At 46.6% G+C, this 25,154-nt stretch overlaps 1 protein-coding gene across 2 annotated transcripts in view; it reads left to right on the forward strand.

The window, feature by feature from the left end:
* LOC137622331 (uncharacterized) overlaps window positions 1–25,154 on the forward strand; it is a 32,838-nt gene that overhangs the window by 2,919 nt on the left and 4,765 nt on the right. Inside the window, exons 2-9 of one of the 2 annotated variants that reach the window (XM_068352909.1) lie at window positions 455–565; window positions 955–1,098; window positions 13,762–13,884; window positions 14,363–14,486; window positions 15,325–15,491; window positions 16,287–16,408; window positions 16,921–17,039; window positions 24,876–24,971. In XM_068352909.1, the coding sequence (XP_068209010.1) occupies window positions 455–565; window positions 955–1,098; window positions 13,762–13,884; window positions 14,363–14,486; window positions 15,325–15,491; window positions 16,287–16,408; window positions 16,921–17,039; window positions 24,876–24,971 (1,006 nt within the window). The remainder of the gene's footprint in view (window positions 1–454; window positions 566–954; window positions 1,099–13,761; window positions 13,885–14,362; window positions 14,487–15,324; window positions 15,492–16,286; window positions 16,409–16,920; window positions 17,040–24,875; window positions 24,972–25,154) is intronic. The other variant, XM_068352910.1, reaches the window with a different exon arrangement.

A 25,154-nucleotide genomic window follows, 5' to 3' on the forward strand; every position in this document is an offset into this window, starting at 1 on the left:
AACGACAATGTCATGTTGCCTTTAACAAATGAATACCATAAGGTACTTACAGTATTGTTCTCTAGTCTTGGGTAGTGCCATAGCTTCTGTATCATGATCTTCTACTGTCGGGTTAGACTTCTCTTACTTGAGGGTACACTCGGGCACACTATTCTATCTTATTTCTCTTCCTCTTGTTTTGTTAAAGTTTTCATAGTTTATATAGGAAATATTTAAAAGTTACTGTTCTTAAAATATTTTATTTTTCCCTGTTTCTTTTCCTCACTGGGCTATTTTCTCTGTTGGGGCCCCTGGGCTTTTAGCATCTTGCTGTTCCAACTAGGGTTGTAGCTTAGCAAATAATAATAACAATAATAATAATAATAATAATAATAGATATTCAGTCACATCAGAATTAAATTCTGTTGAGATCCTTTTGATACTGTATTGATGTACTATTTTAAATATCTTGCAGGAGACTGTAGCAGAATTAATGTGGGAAGCACGTCCGTCTGAAAAGTATGAATTGGTGTGTGGTGTTGCATACACCGGTCTCCCAATTGCAACAGTCATTTCCACCAAACAGGTAAGCTTCTACCATAACTTAACAGTAACATAACGTACGTTGCAAATAACTCCATTGGTTGTAAGGATATTATGCGATATGAAGGATTAGTAAAGAAAGTGGGTAGTATTCCACAAGGAAATTTGAAACACTATGGCCATAGTCTGCCTGTCAAAACTGGTAATGTAACTCAGTGTTTTAGAATAATTTGACCACTGTTCATTTCTTCTTGCTTCCATTTCATCATGTAACTGGGAGTACCTATTTTGTATAGCTAAACTAAACTAAAAAGATTTCTTCTTATTTGTTTATCCAGTAGATGTAAAACAAACCCTTTTTTTTTTAAGATATAGTCGTAAAACTTTTTTTTTTATGAAGGATGGTCATATCAATGATTCTTATTTCCTCAGGACATTCCTATGTTGATCCGCCGTAAAGAAACAAAGGGCTATGGGACCAAGAAGTTAGTGGAGGGTAACTTCACCGACGGACAGTCCTGTCTCATGATCGAGGACGTCATTGTATCCGGGAGTTCCGTCTTTGAGACTGTCGAGGTATGAGGTTCTCTTATTTGTTTGTCAATGTTATTCTTTATACTACCTTCATATAGTCGTCTCGCATCATTTTCAGATTTTTTCATTTGTATGGGCGAGACTGAAATATAAATTAATTATAACATTTTTACAGATATTGCAGCAATTGTATTGGTAAGGCAATAATGATAGATACAAAGGTTCATTATATATTTCCATAGTATAGTGTTCCCATGAGGAATATTAATGTGACCAGCATATATTTACAGATCCGTTACTAAACCCCATGAATAAAGGGGCCGACTGTATTAAATTGTAATTGTTCCGTAACCGAAATACAAACCACGCTATTTACAAAGGGTTATTACTTTTAGCGTAGCTGAAATGGCGAGCCATTAGAATTTAACGAGGGTGTATTACCCCCGCGCTAGTTAGCAGGGGGGTAGGGGAGTGGTAGCTAGCTACCCCTCCTCCCCCTCACACACAGGTGAATACTCACTTTAACTTTTGGCTCGGACTGTGACAGACGTCTCTGTCTTGGTCCTCGCTTGGCAGCCATTGTCTGTTTTGTCTTTACTTAATCGCTTACTTTTCTTTTACTCAATATATATGTAAACATGTTTTCATGTTTGTATATATATTTGAGTATAGAAATAAGTAAGTTTCCTTTTCAGATGTGTGTGTGTAGTGTACGATATCTACGTGGAGGCCTCGGCAGTTAGGCCACCACGGCGTATTTTATGGGTGGCGATCGAGTTTGACTTATGTCTTTCTCTCTCTCTCTCTCTCTTGAGGTCGTTCACCCTTTTACTACGTGTTACTACGCCCTTGTAGCCTAGCTTCCTTTCCGTGTGGGGGGTTGCTACGCCGTACGTTTGTATCAATTAGTTATGAATCTAATTGTAGTTGTTTTTTGTTTTTCAGCTTGTAGAACGATTCCTTTCGGGGTTTTCGTTCTTTCTTTAGTGTTCATTCATTTTTAAATTACACAATTACATAGTTACATAATTATAATTGTTATAATTCTGTTTTGGTTACAGCTCTCCTTCCGCGAGTGTAAGTGGTTGTGAGGGCACGTGCCTGTTGTGTAATTCTTGTTCCTTTCCCTCGGGATTCCTCTTCGGAGCCTTCCCGGGGGAATGAATGTGTACTAATATTATTTGTTTTATTTTTTTACAGTTACCGATCTAGTTCGTTTCTGTAATATAGCAACGGTGTGAGCTGTCTGGTTGAGTCCTGGGGATTCGGCTGTTGCTGCCTCCCCCCCTTGTATTTTCGTCAGGGGCGTGTCTCCTTCTACTGGTAGTACTCCCGTGTCGACGGACAGCTCTCCAGTTCATTTTAGAACAGTCAGGAGGCTTGCTTCCTTGGGCGTATAACTTTCCTTCCGAGGGAAGTTTTTCCTGTCCAGGCTTGAGTTTTTCCCCTATTGGGGGGTTCTTCTCTTGCCTTTTTTTCGTGCGACTATGCTCTTGGTGCTGAGCGGTCGCACCTGCAGTTTCGCTCAAGGGGCTGGGCAACTGCAGGAGCTCCTCTTCGGAGGATTGCTCCTTTTAGGTCACTGGCTGACCAGTCTCTTCCACGAAGTGTTTCTCTTTCGTTCGCGAGAGAGTACACTCATAGAGACTCCTCTTCGGAGGTTTCTTCTGTTGCTGTTGCTGTTGGCCTCCCTCGCCGTAAGGCCCACCGTCCGCCTCGTCGTAAGGGCCTCTCATCTCCCTATAAGGGTGCTTGAGGCGCACTTTTGGATCTCCGTTTGCAGCCTACAACTCCTTTTTCTCGATCTTCCGCCTTGGTGCAGATGGACAGCAGTCTGATCTCGTCTTCCGACGGGCAACGGTCTTCCTGACGGACAACGGTCTGCCTGACGGACAGCGGTCTTCCGACGGACATCAGTCTCCCGGCGGACAACGATCCCTTCGGAGCAAAGGGTTGCCCCCACGGGGGTTCTTCCCTTGCGTGTCAGGGTTTCCCTGCGCGCCCTTCTGCTCATCAGTGCTCTCCTGTTCGTCAGCGCTTTCAAGATGATCTTCCCTGCGGTTCCTGTTGGTTCCTGTTACGCGCCCTGTGCGCCCACGTTCGCCCTCGCGATCTAGAACTTCGGTTCAGGTCGGGGTCAAGGACTCTTCTTCTTTGCGCAGGCTTCCACGCGTAGCCTTCTGCTCGTCAGCGATCATCAGCTCGCCAGCGATCATCAGCTCGCCAGCGATCATCAGCCCGCCAGCGATCATCAGCCCGCCAGCGATCATCAGCTCGCCAGCGATCTCCGGATCACCCACGTGTGTTACAGCCGGCACGCCAACGTTCTCCAACACTTCTGAAGGAACATGGTTCGCCAGCTACTATCTCAACGGCGGATGCTGATCGCCATCGCGCGACCCTCAACGGCGGATGCTGATCGCCGTCGCGCGGCCCTCAAAACGGCGGATGCTGATCGCCGTCGCGCGACCCTCAAAACGGCGGATGCTGATCGCCGTCGCGCGACCCTCAAAACGGCGGATGCTGATCGCCGTCGCGCGACCCTCAAAACGGCGGATGCTGATCGCCGTCGCGCGACCCTCAAAACGGCGGATGCTGATCGCCGTCGCGCGACCCTCAAAACGGCGGATGCTGATCGCCGTCGCGCGACCCTCAAAACGGCGGATGCTGATCGCCGTCGCGCGACCCTCAAAACGGCGGATGCTGATCGCCGTCGCGCGACCCTCAAAACGGCGGATGCTGATCGCCGTCGCGCGACCCTCAAAACGGCGGATGCTGATCGCCGTCGCGCGACCCTCAAAACGGCGGATGCTGATCGCCGTCGCGCGACCCTCAAAACGGCGGATGCTGATCGCCGTCGCGCGACCCTCAAAACGGCGGATGCTGATCGCCGTCGCGCGACCCTCAAAACGGCGGATGCTGATCGCCGTCGCGCGACCCTCAAAACGGCGGATGCTGATCGCCGTCGCGCGACCCTCAAAACGGCGGATGCTGATCGCCGTCGCGCGACCCTCAAAACGGCGGATGCTGATCGCCGTCGCGCGACCCTCAAAACGGCGGATGCTGATCGCCGTCGCGCGACCCTCAAAACGGCGGATGCTGATCGCCGTCGCGCGACCCTCAAAACGGCGGATGCTGATCGCCGTCGCGCGACCCTCAAAACGGCGGATGCTGATCGCCGTCGCGCGACCCTCAAAACGGCGGATGCTGATCGCCGTCGCGCGACCCTCAAAACGGCGGATGCTGATCGCCGTCGCGCGACCCTCAAAACGGCGGATGCTGATCGCCGTCGCGCGACCCTCAAAACGGCGGATGCTGATCGCCGTCGCGCGACCCTCAAAACGGCGGATGCTGATCGCCGTCGCGCGACCCTCAAAACGGCGGATGCTGATCGCCGTCGCGCGACCCTCAAAACGGCGGATGCTGATCGCCGTCGCGCGACCCTCAAAACGGCGGATGCTGATCGCCGTCGCGCGACCCTCAAAACGGCGGATGCTGATCGCCGTCGCGCGACCCTCAAAACGGCGGATGCTGATCGCCGTCGCGCGACCCTCAAAACGGCGGATGCTGATCGCCGTCGCGCGACCCTCAAAACGGCGGATGCTGATCGCCGTCGCGCGACCCTCAAAACGGCGGATGCTGATCGCCGTCGCGCGACCCTCAAAACGGCGGATGCTGATCGCCGTCGCGCGACCCTCAAAACGGCGGATGCTGATCGCCGTCGCGCGACCCTCAAAACGGCGGATGCTGATCGCCGTCGCGCGACCCTCAAAACGGCGGATGCTGATCGCCGTCGCGCGACCCTCAAAACGGCGGATGCTGATCGCCGTCGCGCGACCCTCAAAACGGCGGATGCTGATCGCCGTCGCGCGACCCTCAAAACGGCGGATGCTGATCGCCGTCGCGCGACCCTCAAAACGGCGGATGCTGATCGCCGTCGCGCGACCCTCAAAACGGCGGATGCTGATCGCCGTCGCGCGACCCTCAAAACGGCGGATGCTGATCGCCATCGCGCGACCCTCAAAACGGCGGATGCTGATCGCCATCGCTCAACCCTGCGCATGCTGATCGCCATCGCGCGACCCTCAACTGCGTATGCTGTTCGCCATCGCGCGATCGCCCACCTGCAGATGCTGTTCGCCATCGCGCGACCGCTAAACCTGCGCATGCTGATCGCCATCGCGCGACCCTGGCATGCTGATCGCCATCGCGCGACCCTGGCATGCTGATCGCCATCGCGCGACCCTGGCATGCTGATCGCCATCGCGCGACCCTGGCATGCTGATCGCCATCGCGCGACCCTGGCATGCTGATCGCCATCGCGCGACCCTGGCATGCTGATCGCCATCGCGCGACCCTGGCATGCTGATCGCCATCGCGCGACCCTGGCATGCTGATCGCCATCGCGCGACCCTGGCATGCTGATCGCCATCGCGCGACCCTGGCATGCTGATCGCCATCGCGCGACCCTGGCATGCTGATCGCCATCGCGCGACCCTGGCATGCTGATCGCCATCGCGCGACCCTGGCATGCTGATCGCCATCGCGCGACCCTGGCATGCTGATCGCCATCGCGCGACCCTGGCATGCTGATCGCCATCGCGCGACCCTGTGCATGCTGATCACCATCGCGCGACCCTGCGCATGCTGATCACTGCTCGCGATTGCTCACCTTCGCATACTGCTCGCCATCGCATGATTGCTCACCTGTGCATACTGCTCGACCATCGCGTCGGCATATCACAACGCGCCATCGCCAACCTGCGCGTTAGCGGTCACCAGCTCACCACCGATCGCTTGTTGATCCATATCGCCAGCAGACCTCCTCGCCCACGCGCCAGCAGTCCTCCTCGCCCACGCGGCAGCGCGTTTCCTCGCCATCGCGCTAACGCTTGCGTTCGCCGCCTCGGACTCGCTCTCATCCACCTGCCCACCCTCACGACCACTCGCCCGCGCGACCGCGCGACCGCTCGCCCGCGCAACCGCGCGACCACTCGCCCGTGCAACCGCGCGACCACTCGCCTGCACGTCTACGCTCATGCTCTCCAATGTTCGCCCACGCGCGAACCAACGGTTTTTTTTCCATCGCGCAGACGGATGGTGTTCCGTCGCGCGAACCTACAGTGTTTCTTCGCATAAATGTCGGCTTATTTCTTGCAGTATCCATTGCTCGTCTATGGGTTATCGCCCGCCGACCACCAGGAATTCCCGTCGCGCGAGCTCCAGGGCAATTGCGACCACGATTCCCAATGGGGTTTTCGCAGCATGACCAGCCTGGCGAGTTCTGGAGCGTATTTCCAGAACACTGTCTCACCCCGTAAACACAGAGCATGGCACTTGCAAGAATAGGAGAGACTTAAGGGAGATCTGAGCAACACTCCTCTATTCCTGAACCTGGGTTAGCCCTTCCCCGTCATTCCCTGGAAGGATTTTTGGCGGGGGGGGGGCTTTCCGTTCGAGATTTCTCCATCGGACAAGGGGTGACTGCTTACCTCTTCCTCTGGGAGCTTACCAGGTTCTTTCCCTCCTCGGTTACGGCCCGAGGTTTGGTTCAAGGAAGCTACAGGAAGATCAAGGGTACTTTCCTCCTCTCGAGCTCAGGCACCTTGGCCTTTCGTCGTTAAGTATCTAACTTGCGGACAAGCTCGATGTTGTACCATCTGGACGCGCTGACTGAGGGCTTCCTTCGGGTGTCTCATCTGTGGAGATCGACGACCTCAGACACCCTTCCATCCTTGAGAAGAGTTTGTTTGTGCCCAAGGACAGAGACTTAGACAGCTGCTGTGCGGAGTAAATCGACTTCCGGTTTCACTCCTCCAAGGCGCTTTCTTCCAGACTCTGCAGGGCTCCAGCGCCTTTTCTTTCAACCACGTCGGCCTAAGTTATCGGCTACGACAACTGGGACAAGGTGTCCAATTGCAGTTTTTCTCCTGTCAGGAACAGATGGCACGGGAGACTCCCCCGGGGGGGGGCATAGTCCTAAAAGGAGTTCACGAACTCTAGGATTGCAGGTTTTTCGCTGGGAGGATGCTTAAGGTTACTCATCCGAATGACAGCTTCCCGATGCCCATTCCCGCATATTCTCTGTGAGTAGCCAAGGATATCGCGCCTGCCGTCTCTGTCAGCGAATTCAGTGTCTCTGAACCTCTATGCCATAGCGTCAGCAGAGTTGCCCGGTTGGGCAGAATGATCCATACCTTAGGCGAAGGTCTTCCTTAGGATCATCGACGGCTTCACCCCCGGCCCCCTCAGTCGATCCTTTCTTGTAAGGAAGGATCTGAGAGGGGATGTCCATAGTCGACCTCTCAGCCCCGATCAAGTTTGTCGAACAAACTTCGGCCAGCAGAATCGATCAGACTGGTAACGAGGCGACAGGACTCCTTAAACCCTGGATCGGAAGGACGGGTACTTTCAGTTTCCATTCCATCCATCTTCCAGGGTGCTCGTCGAATTCAGCCTAGACTGCAAGTATTCCTGCTTATGATGCAGTGTGGCTATCCCGCCGTGGCATAGCAGGTTTGTTTCCCCAGAGAACTCTCCCTGCCTTCCTCTTGGCCGCTCAGGTGCAGGCTTCCGCCTCCTCTGCTGTTTGGAGGGCTGGTCAACTCCGGTAGACTCGGGTTTCGACCTTCTTCAGCGCCGGGACAAGCTTCCGGATGCTTACCATGAGTGTGGGCTCATGGTATTTTGCTTAGAGCCTTCTCTTCCTCTGCCTCAACATCTGGAGTATCTGGCCATGATATTGAGTCAACCGCCTTACCACATTGGAAACCCCGCTTCTCGTCCATCCAGCGAGGTTAAGCAACGTCGGTACTTGGATGGGTGACCACCTGGGGACGCCAGATTCTGTTACCACATCCTCCGAGCCTTCCTTTCGGTTGACTGTGGCAAGACTGAGGAGAGTCGCAGTACCTGTTCTCAGTCAAGCAGAGCTTTCAGCCCTACCTTGGAACGTTTCCTAGTTCTTCTTTCCTCATTGACCCGTCTATAGTCCGAACGGTCGCCTCAGGATAAGTTCCATGTGGGGCGATCCAAGTTCCGGTGGCTTCAGGCAATGTTTAACCGGACTCCCTGGCCCTATGGGACCAGCGGAACTATTAGACCTGCAATGGGTGTTGACCTATGGAGCCTCTTGATGGTAGTGGATATTCTCGTCCTTTCCCCACATTCTTGATGCGGTTCTCGGACTCGTCAAAGGAAAGGGGGGGGGGGAGCATGTTTCGGTCCAGGCCTATGGTCAAGACCTGAAGGATACCTCTCCATCATTCAGGCAGGCTTAGGGGCCTTAATCTGGCCCCTCTTCAGATCCTACAGCTCCTGCCGAGTCTCCCCGTTGCGCGTCGACTTCATTCTAACCAGCAGGGGACGCATTTTCACACCTTCACATCTTGCAGTAGAGATACCGGGATGATTGAGATTCTCTCAATACCACCATCGGCTCTCTCATTCCAGGCAGGGGAATGTTTCTCTCAGACTATCCGAGCAGAGCCTCATAGAGAGAGTGTACCTAGGGGTCTTTGACCTTGGGTAACCAGCAAGTGCTGGTCTGGGGGACCTGATCGCGACAGCTTGGAACCTCAAGCTTCCGCTAGTCTTCCCCCCAGTCTCAGACCCCGAGACACTGGCAAGATGCATTCCGGTGATGGTGGGACAACTTCGACGCCTGCGTCTTCCCTCCCTTTTGTCTGCGGACAATGGGCCTCAACAAGACCAGGTTGTCTGTCAACCTTTCAATGGGAGAGCTCCACTGGGACTACGCGCAGAACGGTTTCTGGACCCTCTGCTTCCCCTGACGGAACTCCCGGGAGAGCTTCTCCCACGGCGCAGACTACTCAAGCAACCACACTGCGACATCTCTCCCGAACCGGGGCGTCGCTTCGGCTTCATGCCTGGAGACACTACGCTTCCTCCTCTAGAAGAGACAACCCGCTACAGTCGCGGTACGGAGGTCGCGTCATCTGCGATAGTCATCCACAGGGGTCTCCCAGGCAAAGTGAAGAGTCTGAGGTGGTTGGTGCCGTGGGAGATATACCTCTTCTCCAGCAATAACGGTCTTATTGCCTTTCGGCGGGAGGAAACTCCTTCCCGCTCTCGGCAATGAAGCCTGTCGCTCAGCCTTTCCCTGACCTTCAGGCTTAAAGGAATAACTTTTTCCTGCCCGCTGGATCTATCCTCGCTCATGCGAAGCTACGATCGTCCCTGCCCTAGTCGGAGGAAGACCTCCAACTTGGAGCATGGCTCGGACTTTTTAGTCCTTTAAGAGATCTTCTCAAGACCCTTTTACGACAGGCCTCGGATTGTATTCCGCCTTGGGTCTTCTGCTCACTCTGGCCACGACCAGTGTGTAAGCAATCTTCTTGGTCTCTTACTACTCCCCCCTTTCTAAGGAAGAGGGGAAGGCAACATTCAGGCTCGCTCCTGAGTTGTTGGCTAGACTCAGAATCTGAGGGTCCCGGCCCTTCGGTCCGATTCATTCAAGATTTCGAGTCTCCATTCTGTGTCTGATGTCCCAAGACCTTCTCTTTCTTGCCAGTAAGGAATCGAGAGGTTAGCGCTGGGAACAGCTGCAGTTTGTCCTCAGTTGCAGCCGATTTGGGAACACAAGGAGGACATGGGGGGAGAGTCACCAGTATACCTCTTCAGCCCGGACTCAAGGACATTCATCTCGTCCTGTCTTCAGACCCTCCCCCGTCACGTCGCCCTACAGCACGATGTTGGATACATCGCAACGTCCCTCGCCTTCGAGTAATACTACTCTGTGACGCAGGTGCTACAAGCTGGAGTCTGGAAGCGTCTGATGACCTTCGCAGCCCGCTTCCTGCAGGGCGTGACCCACAGGAGTCTCGATACGTTTTCTATCACTCTGTGGTGGCTACACAACAGCTGGTCTAACCTCAGGCTCCCTTTTGAACAGGTAGCAGAAGGTTGAAGGCATTGTTATCAGGTTTTAGTCTGCATGAACGAAAGAAGTATGTCTGGCCCTTACTTCTTTCTTCATCATCCCCTCTACGGGGAAGCAGAATCCTGGTCTCTGCATAGCTGACCTCGAACCTCTGCAGGTAAACCATGCTTCCTTGTGTTCCGAGTATTGAGTCAATACTGTCGCGTCCCCCATACCCTGACGAGGTGGTATTGGGAACGTCCTAACCCAGAGTTCCTTCTGGAACCCCAGGTCAACTGCCTAGGACGAGTCACACTTCTTCCTTCACACACAAGCTTACGTAGGCCACATGGTTCCTTGCGGAGCAAGGAACTTGTGAGGTGCAGGGACTCCTTTTCTCGAGTGCGACTCACTCGGATTCTGAGTCCCCGGATAAAGCCAAAGCCAGTGTGGCTGGGGACTTTCCACCCTTCCTAAGGGATAAGTCACCCTTTGTAAATAGCGTGGTTTGTATTTCGGTTACGGAACAAATGACAAATTCGAAGATTATTTGTATTTTTCCTAGCCATACAAACCTTAGCTATTTACACATATTTGCCCGCCAGCCCTGTCCCCCAAGACAAGTCCTACCTCTAAGTGAAAGTGAGTATTCACCTGTGTGTGAGGGGGAGGAGGGGTAGCTAGCTACCACTCCCCTACCCCCCCCCCCCGCTAACTAGCGCGGGGGTAATACACCCTCGTTAAATTCTAATGGCTCGCCATTTCAGCTACGCTAAAAGTAATAACCCTTTGTAAATAGCTAAGGTTTGTATGGTTAGGAAAAATACAAATTATCTTCGAATTTGTCATATTAAAGACTTAATAACAATACTGTATCCAACTTTCTGAGAGACGGATAAGTTTGTTTCTACATGTAATACAAACCATTTACCTTCAATGGGAGTGTGTCTTCAACAAACTTGAACCAGCTGTTAGACTTTTAATTAGGCAAAAATAGTTGGTTGCCAGGTAGTGGGGAAGCTCAGCTCACTTGACTTGTATAGCAACCTCCACTTTGACTTTGGCTGCCTGTGGATACTGATGTATTATTTGGGGTCTGCATCTAGTTGCTTTAATCTTTAGCTTTTTCTTTGTCATGTTCGAAGGATTTTGGAAGTAAGAATAGGCAGCGATTCTGTTAACTGTACGTTGCAGTTACCTGGTTACCTGCTAGTATCCAACGTTCTCGTTCCTGTCATGTGGCATGTTTGTTGCCCTATCCCTTGTGTGTCTGACATCGAACACGACTACATGATCCTAACGGAGTTTGCCTTGGATTTCGGTGGCGCTCCGTCGGAAGAAGAGTACATCTGGTTGTTGTGTTCTCTTCCCTCTGAGATTGTCATCTTTGGCAACACAGCTTCAGAGATGAACTTCTAGTTCTCCTCTCTTCTCGCTGCATCTTCACTGAAGTATGATCGGTAGAGTTATGTTTGCGTATCTTCTACCAGTTATTTCCCCATGGTAGAGTCCCAGTAACCTGTTTTGTAGGAGTCATAAGAGTTGTCCCTTAGTGGTAGAAACATTGGCGCACACAACCCTAGGGAGTGCCCAGTTCTTGTGCCAGTAGTGAGTGAGTTCTGAGAGTTATCCTTTTGTGGAAAGAAACATCAGTTCTAACAACTCTCGTTAAGACTGAACATATGCACTATCGGGGCGCTGCCCTATTTCTCCCCCCCCCATCTCTCTCTCTCTCTCTCTCTCTCTCTCTCTCTCTCTCTCTCTCTCTCTCTCTCTCTCTCTCTGTGTTTTTCCTCCTAGAAAGAGGAGTGGTACATACCAAAAATTTTCAGTATGCTCTACTTGTTGACTGCCCTTCGAAGATGTGAGGAGGCAGTAACATTTTCAGTTTTTCTAATCGTGAATGATGTGTCCAGCAAAGGGAGAAGGAGAAATGCTCACCTGCTTGTTCTCCTCATTAGAAGCAAGCAGCACACACATAATTGACATGCGCACAATCGTCAAATGACCTAACCACTTAGTCTGGATCTCCATGGACATGATTATCTCTATGTTGCTCACCATGAGAGAGATCCCGAGCTTTTCCCTCAAGGGACAGGAAATAGCCTGCTTCTACATCTCTTTCAGCATGAGATAAGAAGCAGCAGACTACTAGGTCTCGCTCCTCACAGGACAGGATGGCTCACACTTCCAAGTCCCATTCCGGGCGGGGAAAGTACTGACGCCCCTGTTGGCTTGCTGACAAACGTTCGTGATTTCAGCCATTGGTGTCAATGGATGGTCTCACTACTGGAGTACTGGCTTACTTAATTTTTTAAGCGTGTTTTTGTATGCCTATGGTGAGGATGCCAGAGAGATGGACTTGCCTGGGGGTAGGGTTCACTCTCCTTTCCTGAGTGTATTGCTAACACCCAGACCCTGTTGATAATCAATTCCAGGTTCTCTTCTTTTCAGATCTCTAGCCTTAAAGAAGTAACTGATGATCCTGATCAGTTGCTTTTGTGTCTTGTGAAAGTGCTTGGCACTTCCTCAAGAAAACGCACACAGCTTGTCCTCCCATTCACAATCTCTTCATAAGTACTGGAAGAGTAAAGGTGGTGACCAAGAATATGACTTCTGCTTGGATCTGAGAGGTTATAAACCGCACGCTTAGTCCCTCGTCACCTTCCTCTTTAATTAGGACATGAGTCAAAGCGCATGATGTTAAGGGTATCAGTACAACCCTAGCGTTCAGAAAGAATCTGTGGTGTAGGTCCTTCAAGCAGATGTCCAGAAACATCAAACTACTTTCACAGCCCACTACCTAGATATGTTCTAGCTAGGACCTGTTGCAGCTGCACAAAAAGTGGTATAACTACCTTAGCTCTTCTCACAGGACCTTCAGCTCCAAAACAAAGGTTATGAGTTCGTCTGGGGTGAAAGTAAGAACCGACCTTTTCTTTTCGTTTACCTTCCACTCTTTTGTGGCACAGTATCCAGTATTCTGTCACCTAGATCTATTCTGTCTGCAGGTAAGCATGTAGCTATTCTATATCATGTTATAGAAGTGTCGTCCTCTCACTCCTTGCGAGGGGAAGTGTGATGTAACTAAGTCAACCAATCAATATAGGAGTGCCAAAGGTATGTCAAACCCATTACGTAAGGATGCCTAAAGTTATAAGTGTAATTCTGCTCATGACCCTTTGTTGCCCGGGCCATGTGCCTGCTAGTATTGCTAGATCATTGTTACACAATGTGTAAAGATCCTTCACTCTGTCTGCTACGTATCATATGAGGATGTAAGATTTTGGCCAGATGGAATGGGGGCTTCCTCCCTCCTAGGGATGAGTCTTCTATGTAACAGACGAGGGTTTGTATATGTAGCGGAACAAATGACAAATATGGAAGAGGTTTGCATTTTCCCTAACTATACAAATTTGAGTCTTTTACTCATATTTCTCATACTTGCCTGCCATCACCAACCTCCTAGAAAGTCCCAGCTGCAATCAAAGTGGTTTGTCACTATGCCAGCAGTGCTTTTCTACCTGTTGGTTGTTTGCGCCTCGTTATAAATTTTTACGGTTGTGTAGACTACGTCAACTTTGCTGTTATCTATCTTATGTAAAGGGCTCTGGTTTGTATAGTTAGAAAAAATACAAATTGCTTCCAAATTTGTCATTTCAAATCCTATCCTTCCAAGTGACCTTGTACAGTAAAGAACATTTAAAAACAGTAATTTATGAATAAATCTTAATTTTTGTACATATCATTTATATTTGTTATTCTTCATTTGTATATTAAAATATAGTAGGTGAAATTACAGCTTTTACTCTGTGGTCTTCCAGACATTAAGAGAACTAGAACTCGATGTCAAAGATGCACTCGTGTTCCTAGACAGAGAGCAAGGAGGTGCAGCCAATCTCAAGTCCATGGATATCAATGTCGTATCTGTCATTTCAATGACAGAGGTGAGTAAAATTGAAGTTGGTGTTGTATATTTCTTTTTCATTTAGTCAGATTATCTGTTCAAGAAATATACCATTTATAGACGTGTTTCAAAGCAATGTTACTGTGGCTAGACTTTCTTTTATGACTACATAAATCTCGTTGTTTTCTTTCAGTTGTCCCCCCCCACCCGAATTATTGCTCACCCAAAACACCTGATGTATATTTTCAATATCAGATTGCAGTAGACCTGTATAGTTCAGGGTATAAATGTATTAGATATATATGTAATATAATATGTAAAAGTTATGTGTCCGGAGGATTTGGTGTGTGATGTCCCCAAAAATTATTTGAAACATACAAACCCCTATCTGCAAGTTGGGTGTAAATGATGATAATTCAAAACAATAATACAGCAAATCAAAATTTGTCCTTAAGCTACATAGGCCCTGAAATTTCCTCTGGACTAAGTCACACTTATTTCTTAATCACATGCAACAGATGATGTCCATTTTACTCAAACAAGGCTGCGTGACAGAGGAAGTTTCCGATTCTGTCCTGGAGTTTGTCAGATCCCATACTGCTACATCCATTGTCTCGAAGAAGAAAACAACATGCAATAATGGTGAGCTTTTTGTTTTCTTGTCCATTTTAGTTGCTTCCATGTCTTGCTAGATTAGTCAATAAGTGAACGTTGATTTCGTGTGGTTTACCATAATGTGATATAGATCTATAGCTGTTGTGAGAGAGTACTTTTTATATGCATTTTTGTAGAAAGGTCATAGGAATCTGAGAGTACTGAGACTTTGCCCCATAGTCACCCTCACAAGAGGTATCAGGGACACAAAAAGTATCATCTCCAATTATGCATATTGACGCAAAGGGCTTCGGTTAGATTTCGCCACTCATCTCTATCTTGAACTTTTAATTCAATACTTCTCCATTCATCATCTACTTTGCACTTCATAGTTTTCAGTCATGTAGGCCTGGGTCTTCCAACTCTACTAGTGCCTTGTGGAGCCCAGCTGAACGTTTGGTGAAGTAATCTCTCTTGGGGAGTTCGAAGAGCATGCCCAAACCATTTCCATCTACCCCTCATTATGATCTCATCCACATATAGCACTCAAGTAATCTCTCTCTAAAGTTTCATTTCTAATCCTCTCCTACCATATAACTCCCAATATTCTTCTGAGGGCTTTGTTCTCAAATCTACAAACTCTATTGGAGATTGTTTCATTGTCATACCATGACTCATGTCCATGGAGTAACACTGAGCTATCTAAACTGATACTGTATATAGTCTGAATTTTATATGTAATTTCAGACTATATTATTACCAAATTTTACTTAACCTAGTCATTGTCTGATTTGCCTTTTTCAATCTGATAGGAGTTCTCTTTAGAAATTGATAAATAATAAACTTTTTGTGAGGAAACTCTTGACATAACTAAACAATGTTGTAGGTACAGATGTAATGGACAGAAAGAAATGCTCCCTGGAGTCGCGAATGGCAACGACTAGTCAGCCACTGACGAAGAAGCTGTTTGAAATCATGATTGCTAAGAAGTCCAACCTTTGCGTGGCAGCAGACGTGACAAAGTCGGACGAGCTTTTGGCCTTGGCAGAGAAGGTGTGTTTCAAAGTTCAGATCCTGATAAGAAAATTATTGTTGCTTTGAGTTTAGTCTTGTTTTGTGATTACAGTAGATGGCGTTCATTGTGATGGTAATGGTTTTTCAGCTGTTACATTGTTACAAGGTACACTTTTACAGGAAAAACAATATTGGATTATCTTTAAAAATCTGTACCTTCTGGTTTTTCCAAGTCACCTATATACAGTTATCTTGATTGAGGGTACACTTGGCCATACTATTCTATGTTTCCGTATTACCTTTTCTCACTAGGTTAGGCTATTTTCCCTGTTGGAACCCTTGGGCTTATAGCATTCTGCTTTTCCAACTAGGGTTGTAGCTTAGCTAGTAATACCAATGTAAATATACATTACTACTGTACAAAGTTTTCAAGTGCACAAAAATATTTTATTTTACTATACAAGCATATAAATTATAGTAATATAATTTACAGTCCTGTGAAATGTTTGAAAATTTGTGTAGCCTTACCAAACCTTAGGAAACTTCTTCATATAAATTTTTAACTCCTCTTGGCAAAAAATTATCTAGGAATTTAAGAATTTAGTTAGATCCAAATAAATTTCTATATTTTTCATATAAAGTTTTGAATATTTTATAAAATTTTCATACAAATATATAAGAAAATTCCTGGGGTTTTGATACATCATATGGGGATGAAACCTCATGACATATAATAACGTATTGAAGGGCTTTGAGAAGATTTTTGTCTTCTCTTTAACAAGTGAGAATACAATGTATTTGCTGAAAACCACTTTTTTTTATATTCCTTTTCAGCTTGGACCTCACATCTGCCTGTTGAAGACGCACATAGATATCCTCACCGATTTCAGCAAAGATACGGTGGAAAACTTGAAGAATCTGTCTGTCAAACATAACTTCTTGATATTTGAAGACAGGTTAGTTACTTCTAAAAGTCCTCACTTTTTATGGAACAGGTTTTTTGTTTCTTTAACTCACTTCAAAAGTAAGCTTTAGCCCATAATATATTGTCTTAGGTGTTGTTGAATTATTGGTACCTGTATAGGGAGTACTGTAGTACTTATATTTCATTAGTGTAAGTCTGAAGCTTATGTAGATAGTGTTTTAGAATTACAAAATTCTAGCCTTTTTTTTTGTAAAATTTATCTTTACTGTATATACAGTAGTAATTCTTTAAAGATTACTGTAATGCACTGGCATTCATGAAGATTATGGGAAATAGCTTTTTATGATTTATTCTGTAGTCTGGATACAATCTTTGTGCTCTTGGCAATTTTATAAATTTTTGCTCATGTTTTAACCCATAACTGGATAGTTCTTCCTTCTGTAACAATCCTTAGCTTAGTTTTCCTTCCTTGGGGCTTTTATTGCTATTAACTATTTCAAATGAAGTAATAGTACAGTATTCCCCTTATTTCTTTTATTACAGAAAGTTTGGTGACATCGGAAACACTGTAGCCAACCAGTATGTTGAGGGAATGTACAACATTGTCGACTGGGCTGATTTGGTGACGGCTCATGGCCTTCCAGGTGATGGAATAATTAAAGGTAAGTTTTTATTATTCTTGTAAGAAAAACAGAGGACTTCTCCTACATTTTACTCTTTTTTTCATGGCCGCAAGTGATTATGTCTTGGCAGTATTCATAGGTAAAATTAACTTTTAAGTTTAGTAAGTATGTGAAAAATGGGCACTGTAGAAATAGAATAATAGTATTAGCTAACTAAAGAAATCAATTACTTGAACACAAAGGCAGCAGATGTGACTGGAAAGACAGACACAGTATGAGATATACTATGACTTCAGGCTCCTGTAGAGGATAGACAGAAGACGAGGGAAACATGTATGTGAATATGGATTGGAGTTAGAATATCAAACTTACTAATAAAAACAGAAAGGAAAGGTTTAGAATAGCAAACTGGAAGGTTGCTTTTGTCTGGTCTTCAGCTGCTGACTCATCTTAATTTGTTGGACAAAAACTTGTAGTCTTTTAAATTCCTTATTCCTGATCTGCATATTAATCTCTGGGTGAGACATTCACTTAATTCCTTGTTCTTGTTGCATAATATATTTCATAATTCTGACTATCCCTTGCTTTTAAGTCTTCCAAGACTCTACCATTCAGCATGTAGTACAGAAATAGATATGCAGTAAATTTTATTAGTCTTGTTTTCATCATCATAAGACTCAATACAACACTGTATTTTAGATGTTCAATTCCATCTGTGAAGAGATTGTGAAATTATCTAACTATTCTGATGGTTGAATCATTGGAACTTTAGGTCAAACTTATTGCATAGGTTTCATTTCATAGTTTATACATTACTCAATGCATTTAATGCTCTTACTGATCCTAATACAATATATGTTATCATACTTTTTTCTTATGGTTTCTTATTTATAGTTTGCTCGCTACTTCTCTATTTCCTTTCCTCACTGGGTTGCTTTCGTTGTTAGAGCCCTTGGACTTGTTGCATTTTGCCTTTCCTATTATTATTATTATTATTGTTATTACTTGCTAAGCTACAACCCTAGTTGGAAAAGTAGGATGCTATAAGCCCAGGGCCCCAACAGGGAAAATAGCTCAGTGAGGAAAAGAAACGAGGAAAAAAATATTTTAAGAACAATAACATTAAAATAAATATTTCCTATATAAACCCTAAAATTTTCAATATTAATCTTACCCGATGATCATGTAGCTGTCAACTCTGTTGCCCGACAGAAATCTAAGGTCGGGATACGCCAGCGATCGCTATACAGGTGGGGGTGTACACAACAGCGCCATCTGTGAGCAGGTACTCAAGTACTTCTTGTCAACAAGAACTCAATTTTTCCTCTGTCGTGCCACAGGCAAGACCTACTAAATACGCCGTCCCTAACTGGATTTGTTTTCACAACGTTTTGGTGAAGTACACTATTCCAGTTTTGAGCTTTCGCTATGCAGGGGTTTTATCTTCATTTCAAAACTTGAACTCGTTTTGGATAGATTTAATTATGGTGACGAAGAGAGTATGGACTCTCTTTCACTTTTAAATGGCCGACCCTTCCCTTAGACGGAAGTGTTGGTGACGAAGAGAGTATGGACTCTCTTTCACTTTTAAATGACCGACCCTTCCCTTAGACGGAAGTGTGTTTAGGTTTTTGGTAATTTTGCTTAACAAGTTATAGATCTATTTATTTTATATCTCTCCGCCATTTATAGGCCTCTTCGATTAACTTTCCATTTATTATAAACTTATAAAAAATTAATTTTTATGTTTGTTTATATGCGACCTTTCCTAATAGTAGGCGGTCCTTACTTGGAACCGAAGTTAATTAACATTGAGCCCGTCATATCGTATTTCCTTTTAAGAATTTGTACTTTTTTTTTAATTTTAATGTTTTTGAAAGAATTTCTTTGATAGTCTCGTACTGTTTTCAAAGATGAACTAACGTTTAGTTTAGTCTCCGCAGTTGTTGACGTTCAGAACGTTCAACATGCGCTCTATCGTTACGATAGAGAGAGAGTATTTCACGGTTTCACGTTGCAGTAAGAGTAAACCGATTCTAGCGTTTCGTTCATTCTTTCTTAGCTTAAATGGTTTTAATTCTAATAAAGGAACTTTTTATTTGGGAAACCTTTCAGTTTTTTTCCTTTAACAAATAATATGTTTTAACGATATATAATTGGGCTCATCTCTCAGGTTCTAAGTCAAGAGAGAGAGAGAGAGATAGAGACGGAGGGAGAGAGAGGAGAATAAACGTTTCGTTCAAGCGGGTAACGTTGTTCTCGTTTTTTTTTACTCTTCTCCCTAGTCGCTATAGGGGAAGAAGGTAAAACGTTTCTAGAGTTTTATTCTTGTTCCCAGGCTTTATGCGGTGAGAGATTTTAAACGTAGTTTATTTGATCTAGTGTTTAGTCTCTTTTCCAGCCACTGAATTCTTTATCTTTCATTATGTTTTTCTGTTGCATTGTAAAACTGTTTTCGCAATTACTACCTTTTAATGAAGGATAGGATTGCGTGTTTCAGGTACAAATCACTTAAAGTTTCGAGTTCAGTGAAATAAGTGCAAACAGAAAATCAAAAGTGATAAAGTGATATGCGCAAAGTGTTACAGTGTTGCGTTCGAGGGTTCGTCTGTTCGTGCCAGTTGTTCACCTAGTCCGATACCTCTTACAAGCTCCCAAGCCCAGGGGAGAAGTAATGTCGAAGGACTTATGGGTTCCACAGGCCTTGATCGACGAACAGACGTTTCCCTCCGTGGTTTCGGGTGTATCTACACACGTTGCCGACGTGATCACCCCACCCACACTAAGACGAGAGAGCCCATTTATTCCTCGTCTGCGGAAGAGGTTTCTCGCAGAAACCATGGACCAAATCTTGCAGCTTTTAAGTGCAAGTCGGTCCCTTCCGCGCAAGTCCAACGGCCTAGGTGTAGCCACTGGGTCAGTTCGGACTCGCTGCAGTCTTCGACGACTGCACACCTTCCGAGAGAGGCAAGGTGGTACCGCAACAGGCAGTAACTCCGTCTGTTGCCGCACCAGCTGTTTTAGACCCTCAGTCACAACGGACAGTAGCTCCGTTTGTTGCCGTCTTTTATAGACCCTAGTGGTCCATGCTGCAGATATGCAGTCTCAGCTTGCTTCCTTCATGCAGGAGTATCGTGCTGAGAAGGTTGACACTGCACCTGTTAACCTACAACCTGCCACGGTTGTGCGTTCAGCAGATACTGCGGCTGCCTGCTCCCACACTCCACCTGTGAGAGCTCCACCACCGATGCGCAGTCGACCCTGCCAGACGCATGTTCATGCTGCACCCTCCGTTGACATGCGTGAGCTACCGCATCAGCAGTGGGAAGGTGCTGTCAAGCTGCCGTGTTTTGCCACAATGCGGCATGCTCCGCAACCCACGGCAGTCCCTCCCACGCACCAGCACTCCGCTTTTGTTGTTGCCAGCTCCCACACTCCGACTGCGGAGAAGGTTGACGATGCACCCGTTGGCCTACAGCCTGCCACGGTTGTGCGCCCGGCATGGCTGCCTGCTCCCACACTCTTGTTGTGAGAGCTCCTCCACCCATGCGCAGTCGACCCTGCCAGACGCATGCTGACTCCCACAGACACACGGAGCTCTCCGTTGCCGTGCGTGAGCTACCACAAGCTGCCGTGTTTTGACACGGTGTGTCAGCCTCACCAACACACTGTGGTTACCGCCACTCGCCCGCAGCAAACTAGTCAGTCAGGAGTTGAGGCTTCCCCACACAGCTTTGGTTGTTGCCAACTCACAGACTGTCTTACAGTTACATGACATTGCCTTCTGGTGTGCTACTAATACACCAGTGCTGTATGTCCTCACGCACCTGTTGGGGTTGACAGTTCAGTTTTTGACAGTTCACAGACTGTCAAGCAGTTTCATAACGTTGCCTTCTGGTCTGCTGCTTATGCACCAGTGAAACCCTCACTGAGATAACCTAGCTTTTCTCGGACATGGTTCCTGTAGATGAGAAAGTGCTGTTCTCCCTCCTTCTGATATTCCCTTGAGGACTGTCATTTGGAGAGGAGCCTTAAGCTGCTTAGCCTCCTATGGACTTTAATTAAAGCATAACATGCTTCCAGGGAGGGTAAATGGTTCCGCTTCAGTCGCTAACCCCGTCTGTTGCCACACCTGCTCCCATAGACCTTGGGCTTTGTTGCAAGACATGCAGTCCAAGCTTAGTCCTTGATAGAGGATTTTTTACGGAGAAGAACCTTCTTGCCAACGACCTTCCTACCGGTTGGTTGTACGCCCTGTTGACGCTGAGGTATCCTACTCACGTCCGCCAGTTGAGATGGTTCCTCCACCGGTGCGACCCAGTGTGGGTTGCCAGTCGCACGTTGACGTTAAGCTACTCTCGGAGGTGGTTGTGGACGTTCAGTGTGTCACTGGGAAGACGTTCAACAACCAGCAGAGGTGACTTGTTGTGACGCAGTGCGGCAACCTCAGCAACCCGATAAGGGGTTGTCTGCACTACCCAGACAGTCTAGACAGTTTTGGGTTGTCGCTGTACTTCCTCGCATCCCCATGGTTGACAGTTCACAGACTGTGCAGCAGTACCATGATCTTGTGTCCGGCTCCGTCACGCATCCACCAGTGCGACCGGATTCAGCGAGTCAGACGTTGCCCACTCCGTTGCCGTTTCCTCATCAGTTTCGGATGAGGAACCCTCTGATGAGGACATGGCTGAACAAGACGATCAACCCCCAGCCCTGCTATCCATCCAGAAGATGCTGAAGAAGGAACACGGCCCTGTCAGGCTGTGGATGAGTCTGGTTAGGACACTGTCATCCGTGGTTCAATTGGTGTCACTTGGAAGACTACACCTCCGTCCTCTTCGGTTTCATCTAGCTCTTCACTGGAAAAGGTCAAGACGCTAGAAGCGGTCTCGATCCCGGTTTCCGGAAGATAAGTCTGGTCTGACTTGATGAAAGGACTTTATCAACCTTTTATAGGGTCTTCCCCTGACTGTTCAGACTCCCAACCACGTTCTCTTCTCAGACGCATCGGACGTAGGCTGGGGTGCGACCTTAGGCGGTAGGGAATGCTCGGGATTATGGAACTCGAGTCAAAGGACAATGCATTTTGACTGCAAGAAGCTTCTGGCAGTACGTCTGTCCTGGAAAAGCTTCAGGTCTCTCCTTCAAGGCAAAGTAGTGGAGGTGAACATGGACAACTCCCTGCTTTGATGTTCATCTCCTAGCAAGGAGGGACCTACTCTCTGACATGGTGCGAGTTCGCAAGTGACCTCCTCTCCTGTTCAACAGGTCTAGACTTTTCACTAGTAACAAGTTTCTTCCAAGGCAACTTGAATGTCTTAGCAGATTGTCTCAGTAGGAAGGGACAATAATTCCGACATATTGGACCCTCCACAAAGATGTATGCAAGAGACTTTGGGTCACCTGGGGCCAGCCAACCATAGATCTCTTCGCAACCTCGATGTCCAAGAGGCTCTCAATACTTTGCTCACCTATCCCGGACCCAGCAGTGGTTCTTTTAGATGCCTTTCTACTAGATTAGTCTCATCTAGATCTATATGCATTCCCTCCGTTCTAGATTGTCAACAAGGTACTGCAGAAGTTCGCCTCTCACGATGGGACAAAGTTGACACTAGTTGCTTCCCTCTGGCCCGCGAGAGAATAACTTACCGAGGTACTTCGATGGCTAGTAGACGTTCCCAGAACTCTTCCCCTAAGGGTGGACCTGCTACGTCTGCCACGCGTAAGAAGGTACTCCAAGGCCTCCACGCTCTTCGTCTCACTGCCTTCAGAGTATCGAAAGACTCTCGAGAACTAGAGGTTTTTCGAAGGAGGCAACCAGAGCGATTGTTAGAGCAAGGAGAACATCCACCCTTAGAGTCTACCAATCGAAGTGGGAAATCTTCCGAAACTGGTGCAAGTCAGTATCCGTATCCTCGACCAGTACCTCTGTAACTCAAATAGCTGACTTCCTCTTATATCTGAGGAAAGAGCGATCTCTTTCAGCTCCCACTTTCAAGGGTTACAGAAGCATGTTGGCATCAGTCTTCCGTCACAGAGGCATAGATCTTTCCAACAATAAAGATCTACAGGACCTCCTTAAGTCTTTTGAGACCACGAAGGAGCGTCGTTTGGTTACACCTGGTTGGAATTTAGACGTGGTTCTAAGATTCCTTATGTTAGACAGGTTCGAACCACTTCAATCAGCCTCCCTGAAAGATCTCACCTTTAAGACTCTTTTCCTGATATGCTTAACCACAGCTAAAAGAGTCAGTGAGATTCATGCCTTCAGCAAGAACATCGGATTTTCATCCGAAACGGCTACATGTTCTACATCTTGGTTTTCTAGCCAAACACGAGCTGCCTTCTCGGCCTTGACCAATATCGTTCGATATTCCAAACTTATCGTATGGTTGGAAATGAACTAGAAAGAGTATTATGTCCTGTAAGAGCTCTTAAGTTCTATTTTAAAAACCTTTACGAGGCCCGTCTGAAGCTTTATGGTGTTCAGTTAAGAATTCATCTTTGCCTATGTCAGAGAATTCTTTATCCTATTATTTTCAGACTGTTAATACGAGAAGCTCATTCCCTTCTGAATGAGGAAGACCAAGCTTGGCTGAAGGTAAGGACACACGAAGTTAGAGCTGTCACAACTTCCGTGACCTTTAAACAAAATAGATCTCTGCAAAATATATTCGACGCAACCTTTTGGAAAAGCTAATCAGTGTTCGCGTCTTTTATCTTAAGAATGTCCAGTCTCTTTAGGAGAACTGCTACTCTCTGGGACCATTCGTAGCAACGAGTGCAGTAGTGGTGGGGGCTCCACCACTACAATTCCCTAATTCCAGAACCTTTTTAATCTTTCTCTTGAAATATTTTTGGGTTGTCCGGAAGGCTAAGAAGCCTTCCGCATCCTGGTTGATTTGGCGGGTGGTCAAATTCTTTCTTGAGAAGCGCCTAGATTAGAGGTTGTGATGAGGTCCTTTAGTATGGGTTGCAGCCCTTCATACTTCAGCACCTAGGAGTCGCTCAGCATCCTAAGAGGATCGCTAGGCTCAGTAAGGAAGACGTACTTAAAAAGGCAGAGTAATGGTTCAAGTCGACTTCCTTACCAGGTACTTATTTATTTTATGTTTGTTATTTTGAATAACTGCTAAAATGAGATACGGGATACTTAGCTTCTAATGTTAACATGTATGCTGGTCTCCACCCACCACCCTGGGTGTGAATCAGCTACATGATCATCGGGTAAGATTAATATTGAAAAATGTTATTTTCCTTAGTAAAATAGATTTTTGAATATACTTACCCGATGATCATGAATTTAAGGACCCTCCCTTCCTCCCCATAGAGAACCAGTGGACCGAGGAGAAAATTGAGTTCTTGTTGACAAGAAGTACTTGAGTACCTGCTCACAGATGGCGCTGTTGTGTACACCCCCACCTGTATAGCGATCGCTGGCGTATCCCGACCTTAGATTTCTGTCGGGCAACAGAGTTGACAGCTACATGATCATCGGGTAAGTATATTCAAAAATTTATTTTACTAAGGAAAATAACATACTTTAACAAAAGAAGAAGAGAAATTAGATAGAACAGTGTGCCAGAGTGAACCCTCAAGCAAGAGAACTCTAACCTAAAATAGTGGTAGACCTTGGTACAGAGGCTATGGCACTACCCAAGACTAGAGAACAATGGTTTGATTTTGGAGTGCCCTTCTCCTAGAAGAGCTGCTAGTTAGGCTTATAGCTTGGCTAGTAATATACTGTACTGTAATAGTGCTTACTCCTTTGTCAATGCTTCAGATAATGTCATTTTTAATCTACTTTGTATACTAATGTTAGGACTGCATCTGACCTTATTCAAGGTATCAAAATTTGTTGTTTTCAAATTTTAGGTTTGATGTCGGGCACCAGTGGGAAACCTCGTGGCTGTGTTCTGGTGTCTCAAATGAGCTCCACAGGTGCTCTTACTACCCAGGAGTATGTTAATGGTAAGTCTTCCTATGTTGTAAATGTTAAGACTGATTATGTGACCTTAAGCAGTTGGTTTATGATTTGTCTCCACTGGACTAATTAGTAATTGTTTGTGTAATCTTATTAATTACTAATTGCATGATTGTTAAGGCTATGTTGATGTTACATTACTGTAAATTATTTTTAATTACATAGAGGAT

Source organism: Palaemon carinicauda, chromosome 29 (genome assembly GCF_036898095.1).
Source record: "Palaemon carinicauda isolate YSFRI2023 chromosome 29, ASM3689809v2, whole genome shotgun sequence".
NCBI classification, from domain to species: domain Eukaryota; kingdom Metazoa; phylum Arthropoda; class Malacostraca; order Decapoda; family Palaemonidae; genus Palaemon; species Palaemon carinicauda.